This window comes from Lipophrys pholis, assembly GCF_963383615.2.
Source record: "Lipophrys pholis genome assembly, chromosome: 6".
Taxonomy (NCBI): Eukaryota; Metazoa; Chordata; class Actinopteri; order Blenniiformes; family Blenniidae; genus Lipophrys; species Lipophrys pholis.
Genome location: NC_137629.1, coordinates 19,094,108 through 19,120,688, shown reverse-complemented (window position 1 = coordinate 19,120,688; position 26,581 = coordinate 19,094,108). Strand labels below are relative to the sequence as shown.

The 26,581-nt window shown below is 42.6% G+C and overlaps 1 protein-coding gene across 1 annotated transcript in view; it reads left to right on the top strand.

The window, feature by feature from the left end:
• Window positions 1-26,581, top strand: part of tenm1 (teneurin transmembrane protein 1) — a gene marked incomplete at its 5' end in the record, with an annotated part of 195,095 nt that overhangs the window by 59,244 nt on the left and 109,270 nt on the right. The window contains 2 exons of the mRNA XM_080465661.1: window positions 911-1,149; window positions 21,360-21,533. Coding sequence (XP_080321787.1) covers window positions 911-1,149; window positions 21,360-21,533 — 413 coding nt within the window. The remainder of the gene's footprint in view (window positions 1-910; window positions 1,150-21,359; window positions 21,534-26,581) is intronic.

The following is a 26,581-nucleotide window of genomic DNA, read 5'->3' as shown; positions in this document are numbered from 1 at the left end:
ACATCTTCTGCATGATTCATCAGCTGGTGATTACATGTAGTATTAACCTCGGTCTTTTAGCACAAATTCATGTTTTTAGCCATCGAGTGCATAGTAAAGCCCCCTTTATACAACAATCTGGTTTTATATCAAGTCATCGGGCAACACTAAAAAGTCCGATTGTTTTCAATCAACTCCCTCTGACTTCCTACAGACCGGAATACCTGCTAGCTGGTATGACGGTGAAGGGTGAATGGCAGGCGCCGACCACTGCTTCCTGTATGCTCATTCAGGAGAAAAATGAATGAAGCTAATAAGAAAAAAAGATGGCTGTAGTAGCATTTATGTGCAAGGAATGAACTTGGTTTTGATGAAGCGGCGTTTTACCTGCGAGAGAATGGAATGCCACCCATTGTTTTTGTGGTGCCGGTTACCTCATCGCTTCCATTTCTACTGATGCTCTATTGGCTGTTCACAGCTGTAGCTCGTAGCTCAGGTCTCCTGGGAGGTGTAGCAGTGCACAATATTGTGAGAGGATTATCGCAGATTGTGGTCGTGAACAAACGTAACGACAGCATAAGGCCCCACATTTAAAGATATAAGATTAATAAATAGTATATAAAACAAAGCATGATATAGACCTATATAAAAAAGGGGGAAACAGGGAGTCTCCATATAGCAGCAATTGAATGTGTTTTTTCAGTTCACCATAAAAAAAATGCAAAATTTTTCTCAACTGAAAACACAGAAATGATGCGTTTTCACAAACATTGTTTGAACAGGTTCTGAAACTCATTTCATCGATAATAGTACTTAATTATAAAGCACTGAGAGGTTACTGTGACACCCGGCAGCAGCTCGGAGGAGAGGCGGAAACTGAAGAGGAAATCACAAAGTTTGAATGAATTTTCTTTCTTTTTCTCCCCCACAGACACTTCCTCTTCAAGCAGGGGTCCGGCTCCTCGGCCCTCCTGTCCGGGGCGGGGCAGGGGTACCCCCTGACCTCGGGGACGGTGTACTCCCCTCCGCCTCGGCCTCTCCCGCGCAGCAGCGTGACCAGACCACTGTTTACCTTCAACAAGCCCCACCGCTGCTGCAACTGGAAGTGCACGGCCCTGTCGGCCTCCCTCCTCACCCTCACCCTGGCCCTCCTGCTCACATACGTGATCGGTGAGTGACCGGGTCCGTCCCCGCCGCGCCCAGCAGCCAACTTTTTTTTTTTTTTTTTTTTTGCTTTTGTTTGTTTTGGATTTCAGCCTCTGAAATCCTCTTGTTTGGAATGGATCGCTCGAGGAGCGAGGGAAATTGGGAGGCTTGTCAAGAAAGAGCCTGATTAATTCAAAAGAGAATCGATGAGAGGCGCAGAAACAAACTCGAAGAGGGAATTTTACACATACAGAGTGTTGCAGGTCATCAAAGAGTAAGAAAACACGGGAACTAAAAGAAGAAAAAAAAAAGACTAAAGAAAATCGATCGATATGGAATCAAATGAGGGCCACTGCAAATTTTACACCCTAACTTTGAAGAATTATTGTATTTCAGAGTAAATGTGACCCCCTGTTGGAAACCAAAGTGTATCAAACTGGTAAATAATCTGTCATAAATACACAAAGCTACTCAGCTCAATTTTTCTTTTCAAACACACATCTTCGCAAAAATGATCTCATTAAAGGTAAATCATTCCCAATGGTGTTTTTAATTTAACTCTGCAAGTGTATTCCAGGCTTATAACAGCGGTATCGAACACAATTTAATTCAGGGGCCACAAACGGCCCAGTGTATTCTCGAAACTTGAAAGTTTTTCTTTGTTCTGGCGCAGTATATTGTGATGAAAATGTATATAATATCACAAAACCAAACTGTTATGACGGAAAGTGACTACAGTGTCAATGTAAAGTTGTCAAAACGCCTCCTACAGCTGTTGGATTATGCTTGTTTTTTAAAAACTCACCCTGATCGCATGTTGTCTTAGCAACAACGATCACCAATACCTCAGTTTGGCTCTCAGTGCTGTGTTGTGTCTGCTACTCTCAAAAGATTTGTCAATGCATTCTTTGAAATGTTTACAATTTGCCTGGCGGTGTGGGGGACCGGATTGGAGCCTCTTGCGGGTCACTTTTGGCCCACGGGCCTTATGTTTGACTCCCCTGGCTTATACCCAAACCCGTGTTTTTATTTTGTTACATGTTTGATTACAGTAAATGGATTTCACTTATATAGCGTGTTACAGCTGCGTGGGCAGCCCCAAAGTGCTTTACATCACTTTCACCCATTCACACATCAATGGAGGCTACAATTATTTTACAATCCCATTAATTTTGTCCTTTTTTTCTCTTAACAAACCAAGTTAAAGCTTAATAAATTCTGTCCCGAGGAGAATCCAGCAGCTCCTGTTTTGCTCCACGGTTCATCTGACAGTTTTAGGAGTTTTTAACCATTTTCCCCTGCAAAATAGAGCATAAACTTATTGAATGTGATGGTATAGATTAAACCATTGGATGGGGGCGGTGGTTGGAAACGGCTCTGCTCTCACCGGCTGCAAACTTCTGACACATTAATGCATCAGTAATAATAATCGGTCCAGGCATATGTTAATGGATCTGTCGATCAAAATCACATTCTTTCTTTATTGTGCTCTAATGTGTGGCCAGCCGAACCTGCCCGTGTTGCTGCTCTCGAAAATGAAGTCTCTTGACGACAGCTTTTAGCCAAATATGAGCGTGAAACACCAGCACAACAGTAAGAAAATCATCTCTCTGATCAATGGAGTCTCGTCAGATTCAGGACTCACATTCTTCCATTTAATGGGTTTTTTAAAAAAAAAAAAATTTTTTATATCCTATCAATAGTTTCGGCTTGTTAGACTAATAGTTTGGAGCTGGGACTTTCAATAAGTAGCTGGTGAAAAATAATGGATGTCTGAAATGCTCCAATAAATATGAGTATTGTATTTGATATATTAAATGACTGTTGCAGCAATAAATCAGGATCAGGCACAAAAATAGTGTGTTTGAATGCCAAATTCTGTTTCCAATATCGAACTTTTACTTGCAGTACTTGTTTAATTCGTATATTTACAAGAGAGTGTCTGACTGCGGCTGCAGTGTTCAGGAGGCTCTTATGAATGCCGATGAAATCCCCCCCCCCCCCCGTTTATGATTGACACCAACTTAATAATCATTTTTGAAAAACAGGAAAGTTTCTTGAAGTTTTTTTCTGAAGTGCTGGAGATCTTCACGAGTTTGTCAGAGCTCAGAAACACCAAAATGCGTGGATCGATCCCCTCCTCGTGCTCAGCCTTGGACGGGGCTTCTCACCCCCAAACCCCAAAAGCACAGATCCCCTAACCCCCCCACCCCCACCCACCCATCCACCCTGTGCACACAGCCGGTTCATTTCCCTCCCGTGGTGGTGCTCAAGGTCATGCTGGAGCACGCGGGGGTTTGCATTAATCACACACACACACATATCCCAGTCAGGACATCACACACACACACACACACACACACACACACACACACACACACACACACACACACACACACACACACACACACACACACACCATGCAGATTAATCCCCCGGCTGAACCATGCTATTCCATTAATGTCCCAGCCCCGGTAATTAGTGCATTAGTGAGGAGTGTGAGTGATGACTCGGAGACGACACCACCTTTTAATTGGTGTCATGCTCCACTCCTGTTTGGCAATGATTGATCTCCGCGTTGACGTCACCATGGCAACCATCGCCAAAAGATGTATGGGATGTAAGCAGGGATGATATGTCGGCGTGTAAATCAAAGATATTCAAATTTGCCAGATTAAAGTGCTCATGGTCTTAATGTCTTTGTCTGGGGGGAGAAGGCGAGACACAGGCCACCAGATGATTAGGTCCTCTCATTACATAATGATTCAGTCATTTTAATGAATTAATTAACAGTTGCTGACAGGAAGGGGGGAAAAATTGGGCCCAATGGTATTGTGCTTTCTCATCTTCATCAAATGATCGCCATGCTGACTTTCGCTGGATTTATTGATTTTGAGTCAGTCTCTCATTATGTCAAGCTCCCATTGAAGATTAATTCTTATTATCATAATGCAATACAAAATTTATTAATTTTGTCATCTTGCAAAATATGGTAATGAATTATCCTTTATTTCAAATAATAATTAGCTCCCATTTAGTATTCTTGCACAGTCAGGTAGGGCGTTTTTACATGTTGGAGCACGTTTCAAAAAAATGTCTAAAATATTTTTATACTTAGGAAACCAAGGACTTTTAGCATTTTACTTTCCTCAGCACCACATACTGAAAATATCAGATATTTACTAGATTAGACAGCCAAACGAAAACACTCTGATAAATGATGAATCATTTATGTGGACTGTCAAGCAGAAATGCCAAACATACCATAATGTCAGCCTCTCAGTTCGAATTATTGTCCTGTTTTTTTACGTCAAAAAAAAATAAAAAATTCTTTCTTGGACTCGAAAAACAAAAACAAACTTTTTTGTGTTTTTTTTTTTTGATGGCTTGTTCTGTTTTGTTTTGTTTTAATTTCCAGACTATTCATTAAATAGATGTTTTATGTGCGGGTAATTTTACTTTGTATCATCTGTTTTATTCATGAGATCCTGCCAACTGAAACAAGACATTCAGAACATAAATACCGACATTTTGCTTTTACAAGCGTGCCAAACCAGAGCAAAACATTTCACAGCGTCGGAGAGGCAGTCTGACCCCTCGGCACAGCTCGAATTAACACAGCTGCTATGTTTGGCTAACTTTTTTTAGTCTTTCGTGATGGCGTTCAACCAAACTTTACATTGTTTACCATAATGATCCAGAGTTCTGAGCTCTGTAAAGACGTCGAGCCGGGGCATCAAACACAAGACCTGCGGGCCAAAACCGGCCGATAAGAGGCTCCAATCCGACAGATTGTAGGACAACTCGTCCACGGATGAGATTTCAGAATTTTTTTGAGAAAATAAATCCTGTACAATGTACTTTTACATATTATTTGGAATTGATTTTCTATATATATATATATATATATTTTATATATCCAATATATGTACATTTATATTTAGTATAGTAAACTCGCCAATGACTGTATTAGTCATATTTTAATCATGTTTAGCATGTAACGTTGCTACTCTACGAGCCCCACGGCTCATTAACATGTCGGAAGCCGGGTTTACGTGATGCACCTGAACGCATCACTCAAAACTGTCAGCAAGGAAGCGGCGTTTTCAACATTTGAACTGCACAGCTTATTTGTTTTCTTAAAAAAAAAAAAATTGAAAACCATATTTCTGAAGACTGTATCTGAGCCGCTGCACGGTGCGCCCATGTTGAGTTTGCGCTCTGGGCAGCTGCCCACTTCACCCACATCAAAATCAGCCACTGCTTATGTTTTTGTGTCAAATATACTTAATAGCTTATGTTTTTGTGTCAAAAACACCTAATAATCCTTCCAAATGTGTCAAATATACTTTCAAATCCGATCCTTTAAATCAATAATGCTGAAAAAAATTGTTGCGGACAAGTTGTCCGGATTCACGTGGATGAGTTTGCCGGCGTTGCAGTTTTGTGGACGAATTGTCCGTTCACGAATCCGGCGCGCCAAATCACCAAAGAAGTTGTAAAATAGGCTCGAGAAGTTTTTCTTGGCAAAGCAGAATGGAGGGAAGTTAGTCAGCTGCATGGATGATTCCAGCAAAGCTTGGTCTTTGTAGGTATCAATACAAATGTCTTACCCACAGGTGACACTGTGGCTGAGCTCGTTTTACAGATCATTTTGCTGACTTTACGTGGTCACTTTTTACTCTTTTAGTTTAGAGGGATCAGATTGATCCGATTTCTATGTGGCTTTACATATCATCCAATTTAGTTATTGCTTCAATCGCATAATTCTTCGCACTGTAACATTTGTTACGACTCACCGTGCCTTTCGCCTCATGTCTTGGTTGAAGATGGAACAGAAAAATACCCTTGAAGCTTCTCTGACTGGTCTTTTTTTTTGCGGGGAAAGTAACCCAGCAAATAATGAGGCAATAATATTATGTCTCAAATTAAGGTTTCCAATTAGCAAAACAATAGGACGATGCATGATTGCAAAGATAACACACCGCACCTAAGTGATCGCAGCATATGCCCCCCGCTGTGATTAGCTCAGGCAGGCCTCCTCTCTTTCTTTACTGCCCTCTCTCCTCTCCTCCCATAACCCCCCGGTGCTGCAGGGGGCTGCGAATAGCTTTGTTAATTTGTTTATCCCCCAACGTACCCCTCCCTCCCACAGTCATAGCTTGTTATTAAGCACAACACGGCCATCAGATATGAGGAGCAGGCATTATGATAGCGAACGGGGCATTTAAGGAGAGATAGAGGACAGATTAAGATTGCATCTGTAATCTTGAAGAATATTGCTACTGACGACGCGACCACTACCTCCTTTTCTATTTCTAAGCCCCGGTTTAGGTCCTTCCTCCACGAAGCCTACCTAGTACAGCGCGGTCGAGCTGCCAAAAGGAAAATAATTAGAGTATTTTCTGCACTAATGAATGTCTTGCTGTTTTGAACAGATACGATCTTCAGTTGTTCAATCAAATTCGAGAAGAGAGGGCGGGATGTTTCACTTATGAACAAAAATCATCTCTATGGCAACAGGGAGAAGCTTCTGACGCAAGTGAAATGAGCAAGTCAGCAGCACCCTGCAATCAAATAATCACCTCCAAATCACATTTCAGTCAGCTGCGCGCACACGGAGGCTACGACGGCGTGTTTTTATAGTTCTGTTGTGCAATACGTGTCGCTTCAGGGGACCTGGTGGTTCCATAAAAAGCCAAATGACTCGTTAGTGGCTTTAAGTTTATTACTTTCACGCTTTTTCTTTCAGTAAATCTACTTTCACAGTTTGATGGCAATCCCAATCATCTGCCTTAAGAGTTACATATTAATCACAAGAGGTCAAATACGGTACAGGATCCAACTGCGCCTAAAATGTGTTTTATTACAGCTAATGATGTTTTCTAGCATGATAAATTCACTGATTATTTTCCTAAGAAGGTTTTCCAGTGCCTAAGGTGTCGCCTTCAAGTGACTTGTTTACTGGTTTTGTTCAGGAAATATTTCAAAAACCTAATTATACTCTGTTTACAAGACTGAAAGACAAATTAGTGTTCCCATCCTGTGAGCTGGGGTTCACAAATATTGACCTTTATGCTTGAAATATCCTTCAAAATTAATCGATTGCCCATATAGTTGCGTTGAACGAGCAGCGGGAGGACTATTGTAATAATGCAGACGTCACCTTTGGATTTTTAACTAAGAGTCGCCGCTTTTGTATTATTTAAGTAGGAGTCGAGTTCGTAACCCTGACGTGTACCCTGAGACAGATCAACTCCAGCCAGCTGCCCCTCCAGATAGTCCTCCGTTTTTTTTATCCATATTTCTGTCCGTCTCCTGAAAGCTTACGGATACAGACCAACGGAGACGCCACGGAGTATTGTCGAGATTGGAAGTGAATGACAGTTCTTGAAGATATGTAACGCTGCCTCCAATTGCACCTCCTTGATACCAACATGAGCGTGACCTCTCCTCGTCGTTATCTCTCACTTCCGAACTCTAATTTTCTTCATAGTATTTTGCCTGTGTGTTCATTCGAGATGTCCTCTGGCGGATTGATGGCTCACTATTCATCCTACAATTAGTGCGAGTTAGAGAAAGAGCATGTTTTTAGAGAGAAACGGGCCTTTGCGGATTTGGTAAAAAGCGCATTAAAAGTGAACGCTTTCATTATCTACGTATGTTGTTCGGCTCTAAAACGAAAGGAGAACCTTTCAAACGGTCAGTTCTTATTGTTCGGGCGGCGTTTGTTTTCTTGGTCAAGCCAAATTGAGATCAAATTAAATTGTGTGGCTCCTCGTCGAAATGAGTTTGACTATGACTCAGCCGCTTTACCGATTTGCTGTTGCGGTTTGTGTGCAGCGTGTGTTCATGCTTTCAATAAGCACTGGTATTATTTTATAATTGAATTAAACACAAGCATCAGATCTTTGAAAGATGAATGAGTTTTTGTTGTTGTTATTGGCATTTCTAGATTCCTGAACATGATAAATTGGTGATTCAAATGACTCCGATTTAAAATGACTTCCAGTCGCACACTCTGGGCTTTTGGCTTGATTCGTCAATTAATATCAAAAATGCAACAGAAACATTTATTATTAAGAGTCATTTTACTTCCACTCGACGCCACAAACCGCGCTTGTGTTCTCCAACCGTGGAGGAGGTTTTAAGTCGTTCCCTCTTGATCTGAACGTGTCCTCCAAACGTCCTGGCAGGCCTTGTCTGTCTCAAAGCGCCCAGCTCATTACAGCTTATCATAAATTAAATGCTCGTTCTAGGTTGGTGACCACCGCGGCTTCCAAGTTGAGGGACGGCGAGTGAATAAGCCGCCGACCACATAGGCTTAAAATAAATTGAGCCGCGTACAATGACGTTGAGGCAAAGTTAATTTGGGGATCCAGACCGTAAAGATCCGACAAGAGCAGCTTTTTGTTTAGTTTTTTTTCTTTTTTTTTTTTCTTTCAGTTTTCAAATTCATGTCAGGAAAAAAGCTGGAGAACTGAAAGAAACGGAGCCACACAGAGCTCTGTGTGTAAACCCGCGCTCATAAACAATAAACCACAAAACTGCTGGAAGGTAACAACTGAAACACTAAAGCTAAAAGTAGAATCAAAGCCCCGTATTACCAAATAATATGAAATATGCTATCAGCTGTTGTTGTTATCGCTCCTGAGCGAGTCAGAATGTGTGACCACAGACGGCACGCGTAACATGACGGTGGAAACAAAATCATTTTTCACTCTTTCAGCTGCTGCATCTGCTGTCACATTCTGACAGTCGCTGAGGAGGTTACGCCGTGAACACCCGACTCTCTGCTACAACCTGCTGTCACCGCTTCCGAGCTGATGTGAGCCAAACAAAGTGCACCTACCGGCTATTGACAGTGACGGATTATAAATCCCGTCTTTGATCATTAAGCACGTTGTGCACACGACAAAAGATTTATGATAATATTTAACGTGCTTGATGTGAAAAAAAAAAAAAAAAAGGTGTGTGTGTGTGTGTGTGGGGGGGGGGGGGGGGGGGGGGCAGAAAGACAGTTAAGGAATATCTTCTTACAAATGAGAAAAAGTTGTGACAAGAGACATAGAATTGAGCTCTGTATTTCCTATTTGGAGCGTATTAATAGCTTCAGATAGCAGAAAAGAAAAAGGCTGCAAGTTTGTCACTCCCACCATTAAACAGATGTAATGTGGCAACAGGAATAATTGAACGATTATTGATTATTAAAAAAGACAACTCGCTTGTTATTCAGCAAACTATGTTATATTTTAATCTAACACATGAGACCTTTACATTACAGTTTGCAAATATATTGTGAAAATATATTTAAAGGTAAAATTGGGTACTTTTTTCAGCATGTACCTTATTTTCCAGAATATAAGCACTAGTATAAAGCACATCTGGCAAAGCATATATAAGGTGCTGATTAAGATGTATTCATTTTTCCATATCCGGACAGATCTCTTATCGGTAAAATATTTCTTTTTGGCAACATTGTGCTAGGATTGCTCGTGAGTTTTATTTTTCAGAGGCGCTGTTATTACTGTCCCAGATGGTAGTTACTAGTATAGTCTAATATATTGCCAAGCTGAGCAGAAATAGTTCAAATGATCCATTATCACAGAGGATTTATCAAATATATGTTTGATTTCACTTTAGTGTAGTTGAAAAAATTCATAGTAGAACAACTGACCATTTGAATAAACATATAAACATTTCATATAAATGAACCTTTAGGTTTGAGTAAAAATCTCCTCAAAATGATAAAAAAAATAAATGAAAAATTAAACAGCCATTCTGCTTGTTTTCCTGTGCTTGTTACTCCTTTGAAGCCACCAAATAGTTGCTTATATTTTCTGGAGTAATTAGACAAATATAAGATTAGAAATAAGATGTATTATCCAATATGTATGTTTAGGGTGTGTATTGGTGAATAATCTAATCTAATCTAATCTCTGTGAACAGGTCTAATGTTTCAAGGATGAAATGTATAGAAATGTGTTTTATTCTGGCATAAAAACATGCTTAAATGGCACAATATGAATGCCTCGTAACGTATTTGACCTACCTCTGAGTTCGATAATTTTTTTTTTTAATAAAATAATTCACTAGTGTGATTGTGCTTTTATGGTTACTTGTTTAAAATAGAGCTGTCAAACTCTATTTACATAAGGTTTTGTTGTAAAAAAAACAACATAATCGGTTAATACTGACTAAGTTGTAAACGTTCAGACGGCACTTTGGGAAGTTTTACTGTGAGGCCTGAGGAAGAGAAGAGTTGCGACCAGCGATCGCCGCTTCAATTTGCACGTTAGCTTTACACAAACGCAGTTTATTTATGCTTCGGCCCCGCCGGAGGTCGATAGACTGAACGGGGCTGTCGGCTTATAGGCAGCGGCTGTTATGGGAACTAAAGCGCCGCTGCTGATGAAAGCACACACAGACGACAACTGACGGCCGATCAAAAACTGCTCAGATTAATTGCCGAGGCGCATTTTGAATAAAAGGAAGAACTGCTAAAAGTGAGCACTTACATGGAGTGTGGTGTTTCCGCTTTTAGGTCGGTCCGGTTTATTCTAAATGTGTGCATGTGTGTTTACACTCCACTTTTTGTTTTGAGGATGTGGCACCTTACAGTATTTAGCCTGCCATCGTTTCAATGTAGAAAAGATTCAAATCTTCAATAAAATTGCAGTAGTTAGTATTAGTACTAGTATGCAATACTAGTATGATTCATGATAAATAGAAAAACGAAGGCACTGTTAACGCGACGTTTTCAGCTGAAAGTGGAAAACTTTTGCATGACAACGGTGCTCAGAACCATTGAAAACACCCAGTTTTTTTTAACACCTCCCAAAGTAAAACTTTTTGAAAATGCTCCCAACTGTGGAAAATGCAACTTTTTCATGCTACTGCACATGCATGAAAACTGCATTGTTTTAAGTGTTTTAACTGTTGCTGTGTAAACATGAAACTTTTCTGAAACGAAAATGCAAAAATGATGTTTACAGTTGAAACGTTGTGAAAACGAGCCCTGGGAAGCGGACGTTTGTTGAAATTGCCGTTTTCAGATGTTTGGGGTTTTTTTTCGTGATTTTTGTGCTTCTGACTTGTGTTCTTTACTGCATTGAAAGAATTATAGCTTTCAATTAATTAAAAAGATTAAATTAGTTATTTCTACAGTATTTGGGAATAATTGCACTTTTCTTTCATATTTCGAAATGTGTCATCTTCAAAGTCTGGTGCATGGAAACATAATTTATCACGGTTCAGTCGTTTGCAATATGTATATTTCTAATGTTGATATTGTGTTAGTGATACATTTGTGATGTACAGTTTTTCAAAGCCCGCAAAAGAAAATACACGTTAGTTGTCTTTCACGCAAAGCTGGTGACTCTTTAAAAAAAAGAAAGAAAAAAAAAGAAACATAAACTAAAAAACCAGCAGTTGGACATATTTTGCTGCATAGTTGTTGAATCTGTGTGTGAAAGTTCACTGTGGTCTTGAAGACTTTATGCGTACAGAGAATGGCTTACGGAGAGTTGAACTCTTGTTGTAGTGGCATTTATGTGCGACTCAGTACAGAAGGAGATGGAGAATGTGGATGTGGTCTTGTATTTTCCCTCCTATTATTGATTTGGTGCAGCGCTCGTGTCACTTTGACAGTCAGGTCATTTTTATTGGTTGTTAGCAGCTGTAGCTCATAGCAGCAGTCACAAACTGTGATCTCAGCTGTCTTCGAAACGTTCACACTTTCCAACAGACGATCATAGATTTTTTATGCCAAAATTAAAGATGTCACTGTTGCCTGTCTTCTGAATGAGACCAAAGATCCAGATTTGGCCTTTCCAGTTTTTTTTCGGCAGGTACTTCCCGCTGCAGATCAGAACATCTTTTTATCTTTCCAATTCAATCCTCATCAAAAGTGCTCAGGTTTTGTACCCCTCTTTTTGCTTTGCTTCCACCTAATCATCATCAGGAGCTCACTGGCCTCTTCTAGTAGGTTGGGGTTATCAGTGTTTTGACAAGGTAATTGACCTTAAGCGTGTTTATTGTTGTAGACAAGGTTGGAACATAATGGAAAGTGGAATTTTCAAGCAGGAAAATCCATTTTTATTAACAAGACCTCAAAATCATAGTTTCAGGTACCTGGGTTTCATACCAACACTGGTGTGCACCCCAGAGAGCTTTTTTTTTTAAAAATTTTTTTTTACTTTATAATCCTGGAGCTTCAGGCTCCAACATAATTCATCACAGTTTAATAAAATCTTGCAGAAGTATTCTCAGTTGTGTGTAAACCTTTGGGGGGGAAAAAAAAAAAGAAAGTCCAGTGCTCTTTGCTTTCGGGTCGTTTTTTGATGTTAACACAACCAAGGTCAATATCTCTTATTACCAACCTACCAAGACTGATTATGTGGGTGATTGTTATGAACAGAACAATTCATGGCTGCATTAGTTAGAGTAGCTGTCATTAAGGAAGTCATGACTCTAATGCCTTAGACAGAGAAGCAGCTCCCGCCCAGTAACTATGTGTGACGTTAACACAGTTGATATGGATGCTGGGGAGAGAAACTCCTTGGCCTGGTTCTTCAGCGTACCGACACAAAGGACAAAGACGATGGAACTTTGGGCGAATCCATTGGGAAGTGAAGACAAGGCAAAAATGAAAGGGTAGTCCAGGTCTAAATTGGAGAGACTCAAATGTGCTGATTCACTCTGTTGAAGATCTGCTTCTTTTATTCAGTCTGAAGTACAGCTTGTGTGCAATCACACAGCACTATCTGCAAGCCATTGCACAGGCTACTCCACTGTACTTTTAGTTGGCTGCACTAAGCCGATGTGGGGAAGAAGAAAAAAAAAAGTGCTTTAAAAAGTTTTCAAACCTTCAGGGATATAAGCTCCTTAAGTTGCCTGTAGGTGTTATAAAGGACAAAAGTAGACTAAATGATGACTTCACATTTGTGGAAACAGTACCTAATGGTAAATATTATGCCCGTAACATTGCAGTGAGTGCTGTAGTGCATTCATTATCTAGTACCGGCATTGTATAGCAATAATAACCCCATGAGAGTGAACAGTCTGCATAATGGGGATTGCAGTCTGTTCTGGTGGCAGGTGGTGGGCAGGAGGCCAGAGATTATGTACAGAGGTAATGTCAGAGGGTCAGCTGAGTCGGGCGATGGCTGTCGGGATAAAGCTGTTGAGGTGCTGAGTCGGCAGAGCCCTAATGAAATGTTACCTTTCCCCAAAGGAAAGTTTTTGAACAGGTGGTCGCCTGTTTGTCTGGGATCAGTGGCGATCCTCTTCATTGTGCAGCACTGTCAAGGAGGGCAACCGGCAACCAATTATCTACTCAGCATTGCTGAGTGGGTAAGATTGGCTGCTACAACTTGTTTCCAGTAGTGCCTGGGAACTGGAAGCCTTTCTATTAGGAGTATTCTGGCTCAGCATGGTTCAGCTGGACACAAAAACCCGCTGTCACACACTCTGACTCAATCACAGTACCGTAAGGTTGCATTACTCTACAATGACTATTGCTTTTTTTTCTGTTTGTGTTTATTCTGTTGCACGATTGTAGCACTTTGAGAGACCGTGTGTCTTGCCTGATGATTGCTCTATCAGATTTTCTAGAGTTAGTAAATGATTTCTACATTTCCAAAAGCTGGTTTCATCCCAATGATTTTCTATGCTTGATCACAAACGGGTGCCTCATCTTGCTTTTTTGCATAATAATAATTATTTGACTTAAATTTGGCTGCACCTGTACTGCTGCTAGCAGCATTTCTGTAGTTAAAAAACAACACACAGAAAAAGAAATCCAGCCTTAAATACTCTTGCTTGTTAGTCCAGATGTGTGTAGATGTGTGTATGTGACGGCCATTGCAGTGTGTGTTTGTGCTCCCCGGTCCCGGCTTCTTTCAGCCAGCTGCTTCATGCCTCATTGGGGCTTGTATTGATTGGTCCAGTTTCTCTTTGTTTTCAGCCCTCTATTTTGGTCGTCTGATGCAGCTCTAAGACACCCGCTGGCCTTTGCTGAAACTGCCCTAACAGCAAGAGAAGCCTTTGGTAAAATTGCTTTAAATGGCGAGACAGACGGTGGTCAGAAAGCTCAGAATGGTGAGAGAGGCCTTTGGTAAAATGTCTCCAGAAGGTCAGAGAGGCTGCAATAAAATAGCCTCAATAGCTCCAATAGTTCACCGGGCAGGAACGTGCACGCGCACGTGCACAGTGGTGCATGGCAATTTACACCCACGCACACTGTTTTTTCTCTTTTTCATCCTCTCCGTATTCTACTCTCTTGTACACACACACACACACACACACACACACACACACACACACACACACACACACACACACACACACACACACACACACACACACACACACACACACACACACACACGCTCGCGCACAAGCACAGAGATTGAGCTGTATGTGGCTGTCTGCAGTGTTTCAGCTCTCAGTGGAGCTGGATGGTGGCTGCCGGAGGGAAATGTAACATGGCGCCAATCTTCTGCTCATTTAACACTATTCTGTCCCTGGCAACATGACTCAGCTTTCAGAAAGGGACCAGATCAGTAAGACAAGCAAGTGGGAGACAGACAGAGGCAGAAAGGGTGGGGGGGGGGGGGGGGGGGGGGGGTGGACTCTGACAGAAAGAGAGAGGAGGCGTGATCGGGAACGAGAGAACAACAGAGAAATGCGTGAAGCAGGAAGCTGTGATCTGTCGGACTTGGTGTGCTGTCGCTACCGTGACTAACTAGATAACTGTGACAGCGAGTTTTACTGGTAAATAAACACCGGGATACACAGCAAATCTCATCATTCGCGACGCGAGAAGTGTGTCGCCACCTCCGCTCTGCCTTTATCCCTCTTTCTGCGACGTTTTATCCCGTTATCCAAACAAGACTTCCCCACTCCAGATTAGCAAGGTCAAACTGGTGATGAGTCCCGAGGTTTATACCAGTCAGGGGGAGGGAAATGTCAGCAGACGCGCACAAACACACACACTTAAGCAGTCATGACAGTGGTATTAGTAGCTTTCAAGGAGTTTGTGGAGGGGAGAAAGAAAAACACTTTAGCACCTCTTGTCTGTCAGAGTGAAGCAGGGGTCGACAGGCAAAAAAGGCGGGAGGGCAGGCGGACCCCCGGGCTCCAAGCCTCTGCTCCAACGTTGACTTAGACACAGATTTGTTTTATTGGCTCTGAAGTCCCTCTCCTTTACTCTCCTTCACACTTGTTTTCCCCATTTGTCTCTCTCTACTTTCTTACTCCTCTCTACACACCATTCCCCCCCACCCTTCTCTCTCTTTCTGCCTTTCTTTCACCCATCCCTCAGACGTTTTGGCTTAGCTAGAGGCTGACACAGCCATGCAGAACTTGGATGAGCGATTGCCTTTACTGTACATGCTAAAGTACACACTAAATCGAATGACTGATGCTCTTGAAAGTGCTTGCTGCCGGGCAGAGCCAGCTGTAGTCTTTGGTTGTCAGACAGAATATAGTTGGCGGTTCGCTCTGTCGTTGAGCGAGAAGAACTTGGCAATCGGGCTTGGGTGTGTTCCTGCTGCTTGTGAGAGTATTGATAAATCATTTTTAACTGACTGCAGTGCTACCTTGGCCGTAATGCTTATCAATAGGACTGTATATTCAGTCGATCTCACCCATTGTGCCCCACAGCCCAGACCAGGACTGCTACAAATACCAGATAACTACATACCGTGTGACACAGGGATTAATACACGCACGCACGCACGCACACACACACACACACACACACACACACACACATGCACGAATACAATCCTCCCCATCTCCCACCCTTTCTCCCATCACAAGTGTGAAATCTAATCATCACTGGAGCCCACAATCATTTCTATCTAATCTTGAGAGACACACATGCCTGACAACAATAATAGCAACAACGGCAACAGCAAGCTAGCATTATCACTGCGGCTCCCAGCTCAAATAGCCCGCTCCCCCTAAAAACCTTTCTGTCTGCACAGCGCGGCGAGGAGAATCCATTGCTTCACATTCGTCATTAAATGCAGTTGTGATAAAGATATGCCTATCTGTACGTCTTCGCATTCCAGCTGTTGATGTACAAAAGCCCTAATGGAAGGGTTGTTATCACAGCAGCTTCGCTAACTTCATTCACGAATTCCCCGCAGCTCAGAATCTTATGTTCCCTCTCATTTCTCTCCGCGGTAGTTTAAGTTAGCGTGTGGAGGAGGGGGTTGGGGAAGCCACGCCAAGCGCCTCTTCTCTTTTATTAGTGAACCGTCTCAGTCTCTCCCTACGCCCCGCACTCTTCTCCTCAGCCCGCCTCATCCTCAGCACACATCTCGGCGGGGAAGCCGACAGCGAGGGTACAGCACTGAACCCCCTCACAGCAGTGCCGTCCTATTACCTCTGGCAGTCATCTCGCTGTCACACTGATCAATGATTCATGCGCGCGAGGGCCTCGGCCTGTTAGCTCACTGCACTGCTGCTCATTGTTGCCACTGCGCCGCCGCCGCTGCTTCTTCTCCGGTTATAATGACTGGACTCACTCCGAGTCACTCTCCAACGTGAGACGGGTTCCCGTAACGCTTTTTGCAAGACGGAAAGATGGACACCGGAGGAGCGATGGATAGACAAGCGGGAGAAAAAGAGAGTGAGAGTGAAGGTTCATGCTGAGCACATGCTGCTCGCATAACTGGCCGCACGCTGTGTCTAAGTGTGTATCTGTGCGAGTGTGTATGTGCGATGTGTGTCCACGGAAAAGGATGAGAGATGTGTCAGATCAGGCGAGCAGCAGATTTGAGAAATGGGAGGAAGTATATTTTTGTAGAGTGGCATTTAAATATTTTTCAAACGATGCCATGAATATTACTTAGAGACACAGGTTGTCCTGCTCCACGTGTGGCGCAGACCCAAACCGTATGCTGTCAGAATCACAACGCATTTTAATTTCTCCCGGGGACCAGCGCTGGTCATAAACTCTTTGTGCCTGAACATTTGAACTTTCCTGTCATAACAAATAGATTAAAACCTTTCTTACCTGACTAAAGAGTCTCTGGTTGACATACTCATTTACTTCTAGAGCCATTTTAGATGCTTGTTGTCAATCTTAATCTACACAAAGCAGAGATGAGTGCTACTTTAAGAAAACACTGGAAAAATACTGGCACATACCTTATATTTATCACTCTGCAATAACTCCCGAGATGCATTGTTACCAGTGTATGATCTAATATTAATGTGACAACAGATCTGAACAAATTCCTAATCAGAAGTTCATACACATTATTTTCTCTCATGTTGCTCGCAGAACAACAGGAGTTTAGCGTAATAGTAACCTTTGATATAAGCATATAAACTAACACTTCAGATTGTAGCACAGTCGCCCCACATGTAGCACATTACTGCTGAAGTAGTGCTGATACAGTAACACATTACTTATTGCAATATACCCAAGACTTGTACTAAGTACAATACACTTTAAATGGCTGTTATACTGTGTGTGTTTGATGGCTGGATTCAATCTATTCTTAGTCAGGTTTTGCTGGTTTCCACTCTCAGAAATTCAAAGGTAGTACCGATGAGAGGCAGTGGTAAAGAGAGATTAGTTGAGAACTTGAGAATGACCACCCCACCCCCTCCGCCCATTTGACAATTGACATAAACTACACGCGAGCATTTTGTTGCAAAAATGTATTATTAGTTTGTAGCAAATATCAGTTTTCCCATTCTCTTAGTCTGCTAGCAGAGAGTAGGTGAACTCTTTAGCTTTTGTAGTTCCATATTTTACTTTTTTTGAGCTTTAAATGCATTCCTCCCACGACCTACTGAATATTTGCCAAAACCATGTGCACAGCGTTCATCGATGCTAATGCGTTGGTCTCTTGATATTGCCCCGGTCTTCACCTCAATAATTGTGAACTGTGCTCCCCTTTTATTCATGCGAACTCCTGCTGAAATTATGTGGCAAGACATCAAATGATCGCGAATGAAAAGCACAATGACTGCAATGTAAGAAATTGTGAGTTATTACAGTAACATGATGCCTAAACTCGTGGCAGCATTGCACTGAATTGCATTACATCAGGATTGTAACGACAAGTACATTCGGAAAAGTAATGTTATGTCCAATTAACATTTTGCTTGCAGATTCTTCCCTACATTGTGTGAAATGTACAGGGATGTGTGTTTGGCAGTTCATTCCACCTTCAAGGTATACCTCAGGACAAGAGCATATCCCTATGACAACTGAGAGGGTTCCTTCTTTGAATCTGAAAATGCTCGAAAGAGGTCCTTGAGACACTATTGTTTTGTCAAAATAACATTTCCAAGGTCAAGAATAAGCCTTCATGCAGCGATTGCTCATCTTATTTTTTTTTTTTTATTATTTTTTTTTTGAACCAATTCAACCAGTAGAGTTTCATGGCCATCCAAGCCTGGGAGGCACTTCAGCTGCCAGCCACCCGAAAGCAAACCAGAATGAGACTTTAGGTTGCTGGTTCATCTCTTTCTACATTTGTATCCACAAACATGAAGCCGATTCAGAGCTCTGCAAGCACTCGCTCCCTAAATACCAAGAATTAAGTTGGCCAAGCGAGAAACACGAAGTGTTAATATTAGTGTTGGGACACCAGACGAGGTCCTCAAAGTTACAAGAGCATATGCACGAATCACCTCATCACAATCGCCGATCCTTGTGTGTGTGTGTGCATGAGTGTGTGTGTCTAGATGCTAAGTGTCGTGGCAAAAGGTCAACAGCCATAAAACAAGAGAGTGGGAGCGACGAGGAGAGGGAGAGAGAGCGGCTGATGAGCAGGAGCAGCAGAAGTAGGGTCTGAGGGGCCTTTGAGGAGGCATGGAGTGGTGAGGAGGAGAAGGTAGGAGAGCTGGTGAGGACTGTCGCTGCAGAGTCAGAACTGGAGTGGGTAACACTTGGCCAACAGAGGGGTGTTGTCGGTGGGGGGGGGGGGGGGTCTGAGAACAAGGAGAGCAAGAAAAAGCAATTCAGATGAGAGGAAGTGAGGAGAGATTGGAGAAGCCGAGATTGAATGGTGGAGAAACTAAATGTATCAGTTTGGGAATAACTTGTCATCCTTCACTGAGCACTCTTACAGACTAATTTATGAAACCATGATAGGTTGTTCCACTCCACTGCGAAATATAATGCAGTACAAACAGCGAGGATGAATACAAACCTACATTTGTAGGTGCAATACTATATTTCATGTTTTTTAATAGAAAGGAGTTAACAAAAGGCTGTGGATTGAAGCTAAAGTCATTGAAATAGTCTTCAATTTTTTTTTTATATCCTGACCTTCATCAATGACTTTCATCATCATTGTGTCTTTTCTCCACAAGTTTATTTTGACCACAACTTTCTTTTGTGCCTCCCACTGCCTTCTAGAGCCAAAGTTGTACAGTACCCGGCAAGCAGAGTGGATTTAGCTGGAAACTGAAGCCATGAAATTGCACTTACAACGCAGATCATTGGACACTTACTGTTTGTCAGATTCCTTCATTTCAGCATCTGAATGAGTCAACACATCTAGATTCAAAACACTGCATTAATGACCCCCCCCCCCCCCCCCCCCCCCCCAACAAAAAAAAAAAAAAGCTTGTGTTTTTCAACTCGGAAGACCTCAGTGAAGAGAGAGCGAGAAAGTGGAGTGGGTCAATATTTTAAAATGAGTGACTTGTACTCACACTGATGTGAAGAATCTGTGCGTGTCCACGTCTGGTCTCGTCACAGGCTGACAGTTCAATTAGTCTGAACTAAATGATGCATGACGTCTCCCTCATGGCCCTAGTAATCGTCAGTGTTCTGCTTTGAAGAGCTCATATTGTGCATGAGTAGATAGCTAAACCAACGGTGGCTAGTCAGGAGTTGAAAACGTATGATCCCCCGCTTTCCTTCACACATGCCAGAGTGGAGCATGAGACCATGCTGGTTTCAACTCTCAGAGCTCCAGAGCTCATCATAGATTTGCAGTATTTTGAAGAAAATACCTCTTTTTTTTTGCTTTTTTAATGTGCCTCTGCAACGGAAAGAAATTGAAAAATGGCTTTGAACTATCCAGAGTTTTAATTAGGTATTCCTCATCTGCTGGGGATCGGGCATGGGTGAGCACGTGTGTGCGTGCGTGCGTGCGCGCGCGTGCGTGTGTGCGTGTGTGTGTGTGTGTGTGTGTGTGTGTGTGCACAAAGTATGCATACATGGACATTGCAGGTGCACTAATGCACCGACGATACCTGTGTGATTGTGTCGCATAATCGCGGATTTGTTTTTTCTAAGCAGCCATTTTGTGCGAGCGCTCAGGAGCTGGTGTCAAGTGCTTTTTCTGGGTGTCGGCAATCAGCAGACAGAGGACAGACAGTGAAGATGTTTGAAGTCGTTAGAAGTTCCCTACCTTGATCTGCATGCAGCAGCCGTCCTCTGACTGCCACCAGTGCACAGCAACTTTGTGATTTGAGTCTTTGCCTTTGTTTGATGTTCCAAATGTGTCAGAGGAGAAGAAACTGCAATGATTTATTTCATTTGCTTTGTTCTCCCTATCACCAAAGACAATCAAAACAAAGTTCTAGATTCTAAAACTACAATCTCATGAATGGGACCTGACGATTGGTCGCAGCAAAGTGAGCGCTTTACTGAACACTTTGCCAACAGTCTTGCAAGACGGTAATTAATTTTCTTAATGGGCAGGTGTTGGTTGTTTTTATATAACAGCATGTCAGATTGTTGTCCTAGTAAACATTTTTATGAGTGGGAGGGGTGATCCAGCATCCTCCCATACCCTTTGTTGTTTAAAAGGCCCATATGGATTGTGAATCAGCTGCAGCTTTCAAAGCATCATTAGTCATGCATAAAAGACTGTGTTAGCGCTTTAATACCAGCCCTGGGCTCCAGCTCTGAAGATCTGCCTTAATTGCCCACCTTTGCCACATTCCCCATTCATATAAGTGCGCATGCCTCATGTGTGTGCGAGGATGCAGTTGGTCCGCGAACGTGTTTTCTGTATCTGCTGAATGGCACATAAAGACAGTGAGCGCTCCAAGATGGGCAGTAAAGGAGGTTCAGACACACCCCTCTGCACATCTTGAATAATGATCTTTTTTCCTCCCCTACCTTTTCCTTCTGTCTTTGGCTGCCACTGTGTGTACTTGTGTGTGTGTGTGCGTGTGTGTGTGTGTGTGTGTGTCTGTGTGTGTATGTGTGTGTGTGTGTGTGTGTGTGTGTGCGCATGCAGCGGTCCACCTGTTAGGTCTGACCTGGCATCTGCGGCACGGCGAGAGCCAGCTGTATGAGAACGGCCTGAGCTCGGCGGACCATCAGCAGGAGGACCGCGGTAAAACCAGACCCACGAGCTCCATCCACCTGCTGGACACGCTCAACCCCGACAACACACACGCCGGCGACAGAGGTGAGGCGGCGCACGAGCGCTAACACAACGGCTATGACAGATGTTCCGTGCTCGGTTATCAACAGGGTGTTCCCCCGAGTAACAACAAAACAAATGTAATACAGCCGTTTGAAAGTCTGTGAATATTAAAGGCGTTGAATGAGCATATGTGAAGTGTCCTGGAGCAGAGGTTTGAGCCCCCTGTCAGAGGACATAAAACACTGCCCGCACATGAAAAGCCTTGAAGATTTCTTCCTGTGATACAGTGTGCTATAATATTTTTTGAAAGAGGAATGAGTAAAGTCTCACCTATACTTTTGTGTTTTACCTCCGACCTTTGTGATGTTTAAGGACATGTTGTGATAGTGATGCTTCACTTCGACCCTCTTTACACATTTTCAAGTGAAAATGCAAAACGTTCATTGTGTTTTGGGTGTGTGTTTAAATGACGATGGTGCTTGGTGCAACTGAAAAACAACTTTTTAAAAGCGGTCCGACTTTGTCTCCATTAAAAGCATTTTTGTAAATGCTGCTACTGTGCATGGACTCCACTGACGTAGTGAATCGTTCTTCTGCACATGTAGGTGGGCAATAACAACAATGGCGGCCTCCAGAATGTTATGACACCCAGTCTGTCAATATGAATGTTTGTGTACTCACCATTGTTAATGTTAGTAGTGTTCTCTGTGCATGTGTGTGTGGTTTCATTTCAAAAACAATCGACCGCACCCACTCGTGGCCAAACATTAAAACTACATAATTTTCTGCCGTTTCCTTGAAAATGGACATCGTTTTCAAAATGTTGCTGTGTAAACACAAAACCTTTCAGGAACACAAAAACGACGTGTTTACACTTGCAACGTTGTCATGTAAACGGAGGCTTAATCTGGTATTAATTCTGCTCCGAGTCAGAATAAGTTTCTTCCTCACTGTAGCTTCTTTAACTTCTTCACAAAAAAATTCCCAGCTAACACATCTTTGCAGTAAACACACTATGATATCTAAATAAATCATCTCGCTTCCTGTGCATTCTACTTATTCTAGACCCAGAGGTTTCAAAAGAAGTATAAAAATTAACAATGCAGACAAGAATTTCAACTTTTTAATAAGGAGACGAACAACCAAACATCAGCAGTGAAAGCTACCCTCCTTTTTTGCTATAAAACCTCCTTTAGTATCAACCCATGCTATGAGGGTGACTCGGTGTAAACATACACGCTTTAGAAACTGCAGCCTGAGAAGTGACAGGCTTTAGATTGCACTTAAAAAAACAACAAAAAAAACCCATTTCCATCTGATTATAATAGGTCTTATAAAATCCCCCATGGCTGTGCATAGGGTTGAGTCTCAATGTTAACTGTTGGGGGCTCAGGTTCAGTTCCCAGAAGGTTTGCTGGTGCAAAGTCTAGCTTTGCAAGACTTGTGAGCTGAGTAGAATGCTTCCATAAATGTATTTCTTTGCACTGGAACAAACTGAAAAAAAGAAAATCGGCCTGAAGACATTTTCTTATCTTGGTGTTGATCCGAGAAAGTCACACATTTTTCCCCATTCACCTCATGTTAGCTCACCATATGATTATAATAGTTATTTCTTATTCTTCTTGTTTTTGCACAACCCCCCCCCCCCCCCCCAAAAAAAAAAAAAATCTCTCTCGAGGTTCCTTCCACACTTCCACACTCCCAAAACCGGGAGCAGAGAGTGTTTCACTTCATTCTCTTTTATCTGTGTTGGCTGGCAGTGGTGTATTGGTTAGCACCCCATAAAGAGAACACCTCGCTGTCCAAGAACATAAAAACGGTGACCATAAGGTGCCCGTAGGTGTGAATGTGCGTGTGTCAGCTGCATCTCTTGCTTGGATTGGTGACCTCTGCAGGTTGTAACCCGCTCCATCATCCGGCATCCTGAAGTTCAAAACGGTATAGAAGACGGTCGGATGCGTTGGCTGGTTTTCACTTCATGTTGCCTTTCCAAAGTCAAAAGAAAAATCATTAAAGCGGCAAAGACGTGAAGGGCAATGATGAATAGCTGCAACATTCAATCTGACCTTGGTTAGCTTTTTGTTCTCTCATTAGACTGGCGGCCGACATGTTGCTGAAGTGTTTTAGTAGGTTATTTGTCCGAAAATTTTACATTTTGGGCTTCTTAGCGCTATTAATCTTGTAGCACAGCTTCTGTTCTATGTTCCCATTTTAAAATCTCACCGTCTGTGGACTAACCTTCAAAGCTAATTTGCAAGCCTTATAGTTGATAATGGCTCTGCTTGGTCACTTGAGTCCGTTTCTAAATGCTCAAATAGATTATTGTAGAGCTGTGGCACAAGACAAGAATGAGCTTAGAGACAGCTGCAGCCGGCCGCTTTGGCCAATACATGTAAAACACACCCACATCTCCAAATGCTTTGTGAGTAATGAGATGGATGGAGAATTCCATGTAAAGAGCTAAAATGATCATCATGAAAGGGTCTCTCTTCATTCATGAGGTTTATGCTTTTTGTCCGCTAGTTTTTTCCTTTCCTTTTCAACATTACGGCGTTTGCTCTGTGCAGGCTACTCCACCTCAATATTATGGCAGCATGCAGTCATCTCTCAGGCGTCAATGAGCTCCTATGTGCATCACTCTGTTAAAATGACCATCACCAGCCGAGGAAACATTCATTCGCCACATATCCAATTACTCCTGGTCCTTGAAAATCGTGCAAAAATGTATGCGGCTCCGTCTGTAATGAGGCGTGGCACAAATTAAAGGTGAGATGTGGCATTTTAATGTGGCATCCGTTCATTTCTTTTTAATTAAAATGCAGAAAGCACGCATTATGCACAAGAAAAAAGAAGAAAAGATGTACCTCTGCAGAGATTATAGCGTTGACCTCAAATGTTGAGATGTGAATCATTGTTATTCCTTATAAGCGAAATTATTCCAAAAATGGGTAGAACACAAACATTTCTAATTGTAAATGTTCCAATAAGAATTAAACATTAGTGCAGCAACATGTTTAGTTTCAACTCCACTGCCATGACTTTTGATTACATTTAATCTCTGGATTGTATATACAACACACTGAGCACAATGGTTGATCCAATACAACACGGAGACATCAGTCCAGGGATCAGCCTTCAACTGATTACTCATTTATTAGAAAGGCAAGGTAATTGGTTAATCATGTTCCCTCTTAGCCTATACGTGACTGGAATAGCTTTACCCCACTTTGCCATCTCTCAACTAGCCGGAGGAATTACTAACACCAATTTAACCCCATGATATGGGACATTAATTGCGAGTGTTTCAGGTCATGGAGTCAGACAGGACACAGCCACCTTCATGCTCGGTCTGACTCTGATGGATATTACGTCGGACTCTGTTGGAGCACATGTTCAGCACTTATAGGGGGGGAAATGCCCGAGCCAAACTGCAACCCGCTGCAATTTAGACAACCTGGGACGTCCCTAAAGCAACTATTCTTGATGAATCCTCACATTGTGAGGATTAACACTCTCATCAGTAGCTAAATCCTCCAATAGAGCAGGCGAGGGTCAAGGAATTCACTCCTGACTGTTGCGTCACAACAATCTATTGTTTCAGCTCCGATTGCCGTGTGCGCTTGATGAAAGCCGGGAAATCAAAATGGGCAAAGCTAAGCCGTTGATGCAAGGGGCTCAGATTAATAAAATTGGCACGGTGGAGGTGGTCCCCGGGCAGAGGAAGGCCAGAGAGATTAGAGATTAGGCTGTAATCCAGTGTGGCAGATTATCACGCTCATCCTGCTGTACCCATCACCTCTCACACCAAGAGACCACACAATCCCCTAGATTACACCGCAAAGGATGGTTGGGGGGGGCGCTGCGGGGAATAGGAAGGGGATAAAAACTGTGCAGAGCGGGGGGAAAGTGGTGAGAGTGATGGAGGGGGGGGGGGGGGGGGGGGGGGGGGGGGGGGGGGGGTGATTGATGGTGGCGCCACAGAGAAACACAAGCTAAGATAAATTCCTAACATTAAAGCAAGATCTTTTCTTTAAACATCTTCCAAGCGATTTTCATAACTTCTGCCTGCAAAACATAGAAACTAAGATGCGCGCGGTCGTGTTTTAGTTTGGAATAAATAATTTTCCACTTGATGCGCCACCATCAATACAAGCGACAACATGGCAGCGGAAGCATGAAGATAGCTGAGGAGACTGATTGGAGGATAGTTATCAGTTTCGTCTTGTTTTGATGTAAACTGATGACACAGTAGGGAGAGATGAAACAAGCTTGGCAGAATGATTGGAAGGTAGTAATCTTCCTGTATTCCTTGTTCAGGTATTTTTAGTCTTGTTGTTTTTATGTCAGCTTCAATGCCATGAAAGATAGGCCCTCCCAGAGATAGGCTCTCTGTTTGATTTGCTGGCTCCTCGCCCAAATCACAATCGGAGAGCCACAGAATCCTAATCTACCTTACGAGGCAAGCTTGTACCGCCGCGCTCGATGCTAATTGACATGTTGTGTCATGTGCGTATGGCTAGTGTCTCGTCAAGCCTGCGCGTGCTGCGTTTTATGTTCCTCGCGCTATCTCTCCTGCAGCTTCTAGAGATCACCAGCAGCCCTTCCAAAGTCCTCCACACATAAAAGCTTCTCTAATTAGTGCTACATTAATTGCCACTCACCCCATGATAATCAACCTCGGGCTTTTTCCCCCCTTTATTTCTATATCTGCCATGCATGCATAAGAGACATGGCCACACACACACACACACATATATACACATCCATGCGTGCACACACACACACACACACACACACACACACACACACACACACACACACAGAGAAATTCCTCTGGTGAGGATGAAAGCTGAAGTAACCAGGAAGGAGATTTTCTGCCAGTGGAGTCCCTCTCTTAATGAAGTAGATCAGAGTTTGAATATAATATTTCACTCAACGCGGAACTGTGGCTATATTAACCAAATGAAATGATACAAACTGACATACAGTAGAGCGGCGTATTGCTTCACTGTAATGCACGGATGATGAAACGTGGAGCTCGTGCCGCACCATCTGAGCCCGTGTGATGATTGTGTAAACGGCTGTATGAA